The sequence below is a fragment of the Morone saxatilis genome, unplaced genomic scaffold (assembly GCF_004916995.1).
Source record: "Morone saxatilis isolate NCDOM2014 unplaced genomic scaffold, NCSU_SB_2.0 Contig5, whole genome shotgun sequence".
Lineage (NCBI taxonomy): Eukaryota > Metazoa > Chordata > Actinopteri > Moronidae > Morone > Morone saxatilis.
The window spans coordinates 23,425,844-23,433,850 of record NW_023340095.1 but is presented as its reverse complement, the minus strand read 5'-3'; the positions used below and the strand labels follow the sequence as shown (position 1 = coordinate 23,433,850).

At 40.6% G+C, this 8,007-nt stretch overlaps 1 protein-coding gene across 1 annotated transcript in view; it reads left to right on the top strand.

The window, feature by feature from the left end:
• Positions 1-2,054: 2,054 nt before the first annotated feature.
• Positions 2,055-8,007, top strand: part of LOC118339199 (plectin) — a 13,744-nt gene continuing 7,791 nt past the window's right edge. The window contains exons 1-10 of the mRNA XM_035676759.1: positions 2,055-2,165; positions 2,938-3,069; positions 3,253-3,399; positions 4,105-4,297; positions 4,565-4,713; positions 4,849-5,065; positions 5,562-5,629; positions 6,087-6,303; positions 7,065-7,220; positions 7,649-7,804. Coding sequence (XP_035532652.1) covers positions 2,055-2,165; positions 2,938-3,069; positions 3,253-3,399; positions 4,105-4,297; positions 4,565-4,713; positions 4,849-5,065; positions 5,562-5,629; positions 6,087-6,303; positions 7,065-7,220; positions 7,649-7,804 — 1,546 coding nt within the window. The remainder of the gene's footprint in view (positions 2,166-2,937; positions 3,070-3,252; positions 3,400-4,104; positions 4,298-4,564; positions 4,714-4,848; positions 5,066-5,561; positions 5,630-6,086; positions 6,304-7,064; positions 7,221-7,648; positions 7,805-8,007) is intronic.

Sequence of the window (8,007 nt, the reverse complement as noted above, 5' to 3'; positions counted from 1 at the left end):
CCAGGGTTCGAATCCGACCTGCGGCCCTTTGCTGCGTGTCATCCCCACTCTCTCTACCCCCCTTTCCTGTCTATCTTCAGCTGTCCCTATCAAATAAAGGCAATAAGGCTATAATACAAGATTGTGTCTCACCAAGCAAGCATTGTTTCCTGCTACGAATAAGCCGAAACTGCACAGTCAATGAGAGCAGCTCAACTCGCAGTATGTCACCTCCGCTGGCTCTGACAAACCGTAATGGGAACGAGCATAACACCAATCTCAAGGCTTCAAGCTGGTACTCCATAAACCAATGGGTGATGTCATGATAGGTTGACACTTGGTGAAGACACAGACATGTTGGTACAGCAGACAGTGTTAAAATGAATGATTTGGCATCCATTGGGGTCTCCCTGTGGAGGTACCAGCCACCAAAAAGCAATAAACTACAGTATATCACATGTCTGCAACAATGCCTTGCTGTCTATGAGATGTGTGTGTCATTATGGACTGTGTAACCTTGGCTGGAGGAACAACTGAACAACATTTTAATGTCTTATTTCCGTTTCTTTTTGCGTGTGTGTTCCAATGTATGTCACTGCAGCCACGGCAACCCAAACACAAAGTGCCAACTCTGGAAAACCTAGCAACAGGGATTGAACACACACACACACACGTATGCACACACACACACACACACACACAGAGGGCAGTCTTTGTGAGGGACACAGCAGGTACGTCCAATGTTTTCTCTTTTATGTTTAATTCTGCTTTAACATGATACTAAGCTGCAACGATAAACTAAATAAAACACACAAAATCTAAATCACCTTTACTTACATAACTTTTCGCAGACAATACTTTTTCAGGTATATTTTCAGGGCTCTAATCCTTTACCTCCTCAGTGATGGTTACTTACAATGTTTGTGATTGAGGAAATTAAGTTTATGTGTTCACTCATTTAGTCTGAATGAAGACTACCTAAACAGAAAGCTTGATGATTCATGACTTTTACTGGAAGTTTGCTGTCTTCTGTGATTTATATCCATTTGTTGCATTAAAGGCAATATTGTCCCTGTTATAGTATAGGCAGATGGGCTACAAAATTCTGAGGTAATGAACTGCTCTCTGCAATTACTTTACATATTAGCACTGCTTTTCTTTTTTAATCTTAAACTTTTTTTGCACCCAGTACCTCAGTAAAGGTTATTTGTTTTACAGACATTGTATGTATGACATTTGGAAATGTCTGATTTTATATACTATTAATATCTTTGGTTGCCATTTCTGGAAAATTGCTAATGGTTATCTACTGTTTACTATCTACTATATGTATAACAACATACATTTAAAGATTACATAACATGTGAATAAGATATAAAATGTCCTAAATTTATTGAAGTAATGAACTCATTTATTTTTTGCTTAAAGCTGCAGTAGGTGATTTAAAAAAAAAATTAAAAATCAGGTCGTAAAACAGTGACACTGAGAAGGAAACTCAACAAACAACTATCTTCAAGACACCAACCCAAATCGTCTTTCTATCTTTCTCGGCTCTGATTGGTTGTTTTCGTTCAGGCTCGTGAATTCTTGCAAATACCATTAAAAGCACTACAACGAGCCAGAGCAACCTAATTTTTTTACAGATTATTTGTCTCACATATTACGATCAAGAGAAAGTCAAAGTTTTAGTAAATATGACTAAAAATTATTTTTATAAAAGTTACTTACTGCAGCTAAACATGAACCACAAAATCATCTGTAGTTTTAGTTGAGTGAGGTACAAGTGACTTAGATAGAATGACAATATGTAGGTCCTTCCACAATTGAAGGACTAGAACATTTACCACAAATCTTAAAAAATAATGTACACCTAGATAGGTTGCCTCTCACAGTAACATACACATTGAGATATATGTTAACACTTACAGACAGACATAAGGAGAAAACAAACCAAATCAAGTCAGTATTATCCTGATATAGCACTATCAATATCTTGCTTACTTTGGAATTTATGGAATAACATAATTAAGTCTTATCCTCCTTGAATCGCCCATCCTCCAGGACGAAATGACATCATGAAGGATTTGCCTCTGTCCCTGCTGAGCCGGGGGTGTGGTCGATTTGTCTCGTCCAACAGAAACACAGGGAGACATTATGGACGGCTGGACGTTTGCTTTACACCACAGGTTCTCACACAGTCACAAAGGCTGTACTATCTTTAATGTTGGAATACATATTAGTATTGTACAGCTATTAGCACCAAAATACACTTCAAGAGTAATTAAACCCCCAAACCCTAATTTTATCAGCTTATATGTTGTTGATCGATTCAGGTCCACATCTATTTGAATTGGTTGGAACCCAGCTATTGAGTTTCGGTATTGGCTGATTTGGTGGCAGGTGACGTGGTGGCAGTTTTTGTCACCAACCAGACCCACGCCTCCCCGCCCACTCATAAAAACAAATGTTTCAGCTCGGACAACTGTGGCCTGCTCTGTAGCCATAGGCTGACATTCCCCCACAGACAACGAAGAGGTTAATCTGTTTGAGCTGGTAGCTTAGCTAACGTTACAACACAGGTACCACACAGAAACTAATACATAAGTCCTGTGACTTTGCTTCTAGTGACTGTCAAAGCTCCTGGACATGGACAGTCTAACAGCAGCTGTTTGATTAGCATGTTAGCTCTGACAACTAGCAGCTATATTCCTGCTGTTCTGAGCTTTCGTCAGTCTGGTCACGATTTAGTTTACAGTTTTGGTATTGGTCAGATTGTTTGTTTGTTGCTGGATTACTGTCTTTGTTATGGAATATAGCTGAATTAAACCTTCTCACAAAGGTGAAGAAACCCATGAATCCATCAGTTAACGAGTAAATCAGTTTATCCATGAATGAATTAATCCAGATCAATCATTTCATTCATTATATAATCAATAAAATGCATGTATTGACCAATAGGATTACTACATCTGGAAGTCCCAGGACTCTCTCTTGCGACTGTCCAATGGAGGCCGTCTGCTTGTGGAGGCAGAGTCAACCCTTCCAAAGACTTACAGCACTCGCAGGGGGGCACTTCTGCTGTACTCCCAGGTAACTCTGTGTGCGCACACTAGTACAGTTATGGCCAATAAGTAACAAGGGACATTTGACTGGGCACAGTTAACAAGACAGATACAACGGCCAAACCTCTACTGAAAACATTATATGGCACTACACACACCTTTTACATACAGAAACCTCTGGATGATTTCTTCCACCTTCCTCTGTCCTCAGGACTTGGTTACTATGGAAACCAACTGTCACTCAGAAACCAGAAACAGGAAGCAGCGGGTTGTTCAGCAGTACAGCCAACATATGGAACAGCAGCTGAGCACACTCAAGGAACTAACGGCAGCCATTTTGAACTACAGCAACAATCAGGTAGGTGCAATACATCAGGAATAATACGAGATGCACAAAATTGCAAATGGACCAAAAGTACAGCCAGTGTTTGGTTTGTCCATTCTGGGCTACTGTAGAAACATGGAAGTTCAACACACTGGACTCCATGGAAGGCAACCCACCTCTAAAAGACAGGCCAGATAGCTCTGCTTCTTAGTGTCAAGTTATTATACATTAATAAAAAACATACCTATGAATATCATATTCCATTTGTGCCAGTAGATCCTCCTCAGCGGTACACACTGGACCCTAAAAAGATTGAATGACACTAAAATTCTACAACTTACATGTATCACAAAGGTTTTGTGAGTTAAAATCTGCGATACAGGTATACAGGTTCCTAGGCTCACCTGACTGACCACAGTTCGGTTCATACCACTGAGCAGGATTTTTACCGTCAAAAAGTGTTTGTGTGAATTATTTCAAAAGTGGAGTTGGCCTCTAAATTTTTAATTTCATAATTTATTTAGAAATAACTGTTGGCCCAGTGTCTTAGCGCTGTCCTCAACCCTGTTCCCAGTAACCGCAGGCAGTTGTTTTTAGCAAACATGCTAAACTTTTTCTCCCATATGAAGCAGTCACAGTTGGATCCCCTTTTGCTTAACTTTGACTTCCCAGTCCTTCTGCAACTTTCTCCATCCTTTGCTAGCAAATTTACAAGTCTAACGTTTGTCTTCCCTCCAGTTCACCTCCTCCAGACTTGGTCCACCTTTCGTTCCTCCTCTTCGTCTCCCTCTTGCTACAGACCTTCATCGTCCCAGTCCTCTGCCCTTTCACACCACACGAGAGCAGTCCAGTAAACAGCTACCTGTACAGTTTAACCCCCAGACGCTTCCTGCAACGAGAAACACTGAACAACTGGAGAGTCAACCTGAGGGTAAAAAACGGACAGATGTGTTGATATACACTGATATGGGTGGACATTCAAAGTCCAAAACAATAACTCTGGTGGAACCCACAAAATTAAAAGTGAGGGGGCAAAATATGCATGGGCCTCTGTAGTTATGTTGTAGCACTGGGAACCCTGACCCCACCCCTCTGTTATAGTATTCTGTAAGCAAGGAAAATGGCAAAATGTTGACTCTCCCAAACCTACTGAAAGCAACCCAGTGTGGTGAGATCCTAAAAATCAGCTTCTCTGCAGATAAAGAGGTGGAGCAACACATCAGGAAGAGAATCAGACTGGATGTGTTCCTCCAGATACCCAGAACCGCCAGGACTCCAACTCCACAAACGGAACTTCAGCCCTGGGTACACTACGTAACTGTGACCCCTGAAGAAGAAGAAGCTCAGGTGAAATGTCTGATGTTGCATCTAAAGACATTTGTTAATGCTCCTTTATGCTTGGAAATGTATATGAATTGAATTGTTGGAATGATGCTGTTTTTGATGTTATTTAATTCATTAGCAAAATGTCTTTCCTACCAGCCACAGACTCACTCAGACAGGAGTCTGCAGCATGCTGAAAGTTCACAGCAGACTGAAAGAAATCATCACAGTATGGGAGTGGACCTCCATCATCCAAACATGAACTGTGACAGTGAAGCGCCAGATGATCAAGGCTGTTCTATTCAAGACAGTGAAACGACCAGTGATAAAGGCAGTTATGAAAGATCGATGAACGTGAACAGACATGGGAGGACAGGTGTGTGTATGGTCTCTTGTAACAAACCAAATTGATGTCCTAAGTTGAAGTTATAAATGTGTAATGAATTTAAGTCAACGAGATGTCCTGAAATGCAAGCTATCTTCATGTACTCACCTTCTTCTTCACTTTATCAAATGAAAACAAAATGTTCCTGACTGCTGAAGAGCCGAGATACAGATAGAGTCTATTGTACAAACAGTGGTGTGAAATCTGACTGGCCACAACAAGTGCCAGCACATTATCCTTACCTTTTCCACTCCCTCCATCTTTCACAGGCTGTAGCTCTGTTTAAATTGAAGATACTGGTATCATATGTAACTAGATGACCTAACGCATCCATGAGGGGAAAACGAAATAACGCTCCAAAGTTAGGCTAAATTTTAGTAGTAGTAATAGAAGTAGTAGTAGGCTGATAGCAAAAGCAAAGTAATAAAGCCAAATCTTTAATTTGTCTACTCTAAATGTTGGTAACCCTGATGCTCCCCACACACAGGCCTCCTTCCTCCTCTGACAGTGGGACAGTCAGTCAGCCACGGGTCCTGCTTGGAGAAGACAGACAGGGTAAGACAGCAGTTTCAAGTACAGTTAGGCAACTGTCAGGCCAAAACATACTCGTATCAGTGTTGCTAAGATGCACATACTGTATGATAGTATTTTCCACAATAGAAAATAACCATTAACTCAGTGCTCACCCAGTCAGGTGTCAACAAGTAGTTGACTTAGTAGTATCACAACAGCATATAACTACACTTGTGCACCATCAGGTATTTCTTCCTAGATAGAGGCACCACATGTGCAGGAAACTGCTAGTGAAATAAAAAGTTTATTTTGGTGGACAGTTTCAATCAATGTTTTTATATTAAAGAGAGGGACAAGTGGTCGGTGCAGTGGTGCCCAACCAGTCAGCGTCCTTTGGGGAAGTACTGGCAGCTACGGGGCTGTAGATGCTACTAGAATCAGTTTTATCAGAACTACGATTATTTTTACCTCCAAATAGCATGAACGTTGAATGTTTCAGCCAGGATGGGAGCGCCCCATCAGTGACGACAAGCATGCACAGCGCCTACCTCCCATAGCAGAGAGTCGTACTGTTGTCCCCAACCAGGCTATCCAGGCTCAGACCAAGCAGGATGCACCACCAAAGGCAGACAGAGTTGGCTCTCAATCCCAGGAAAATCTGAGTCGACTTCATCAGCAGCCTCTGTTTCTTCCTCTGCTGTTTCCTGGGAAGGAGGGTAACAAAGACACACACAGAGGAAGACTACAAACACACTAACTTGGTGGATGGATAGATTGTTTGTCATTCAGATTTACAACTATTAAAATCCAGTTGTGTTTGTTAAAATCAAAGTAATGGGAATATTTCCAGCCACTGAATATAAGTGTTTCCATCTTCGAAACTACTTTCCTTCATGGTTACAAAAAAAAATCCAAGGATGTGATTGGATGTGATCAATAGGGGGGTGCCAACAAAAGTAATGTTGTAAATAATTACGTTTTGGGGTTAACAGTAAAATTATTACTGAAATGTAGACAGCAGTGACTGGAAAAATAAGATTTTTTAACATTTAACCATAATTACGATCTTTCCTTATTTAAACCATTTTGTTGCAAGAGAAGTTTCTGAAATCTCAGTTTACTAAATCAGGTTGCTCTATTAAAGCTTAAGAAATGTCCTACCTAGTTAAGACTTATTCATGTGTGGTTGCTAGTTTCGGAAGGAAAACAATATATTAAATTTGCTTTATTTTTAATTGTTAAATATGTTTGTATCAGAGGTGGTACCGATAATGTTATTGGCAAAATGTTTACATTGTTTTATTATTTTGAAATGTAATTTAATTATAATATAATATTCAAAGTTTACAAAGCTGGTACCACCAGCTCCTGGTGAGTAAAATGTTACAACCGTTAAGAACACAGGAGTTGACAACTTGAACTACTAGCCATTGTGGAGGTGCTGTATATTCGGACTCTTTCTCCTTGTGTCTGTTAGACGAGATAAATGGGAAGCGAAGAGGAGGAGAAAAAACAGAGAGACAGCGTTTTAAAAAAGAAACAGCAGGGCAGCGAAAGGGAGAAAGAAAAGGAGATGGAGGAGGAACGGTAACCACTGAGAAAGGCTATATGATTCTGCTGGAGCCGGAAGAAGGTACCCCAAACATATACAAGCTGGAGTTTATATGTGAAATGATATATTCAGTCTCATAAGATATCCAGTTTCTGAACTAATGCTGTAACATGAGTGCAAATGTAATTCTGCCAAACCAAACTCAGCTCAACAGCGACATGACACTCTACACTGTAATGTATTTCAAGCTCTCTCTTTCTAAAGATTTTTTTTAATCATTTTAAAAAAGTTCACATTCTGGGGATTGAATCCAGGACCTCATACATGCAAAGAACACGCTTTTGACATGTCCCTTTGCAAAAAGTCCACTCATTGTTGGGAGAATCTCTGTTACTTCCAGTGAAGTGGAGATGCTGGGATTTAAATACAAGATTATATAGATATTTTCTGCAAAGTTTCTTTTTGTGTTCATCACACTAACTTCTCTTATTCTGGGTCTTCTCCTTCAGAGCCTCGTCCTCCTGTAGGGGTGTTGGGTTGTGTTGCAGGACGGAAAGGCCCGGGAAAGCAGAGCTCTCTGGCCTTCTTACAGAACCAGGGTCCCTGTGAATCCAGCGATGCTAGCAGAGGTGTGGTCAGGGGTGTTCTGCCGCTGGAGCTGAGAGGTATGGGGCTACACGATCTTGACAAAACATGAAACTATGTTACCTATTTCCTACTTTGTAAGATTCCAGTGAAATGGACTGTAGCCACTCTATGTGTTAATGTAACCTCACCTTATCCAAGTTTTGTTTCTGTCCCTTATAATGTGACTGTCATGAGGAAACAATGGGTCCAAATTCGAGTGATTTTTAGGGCCCGAGCACTG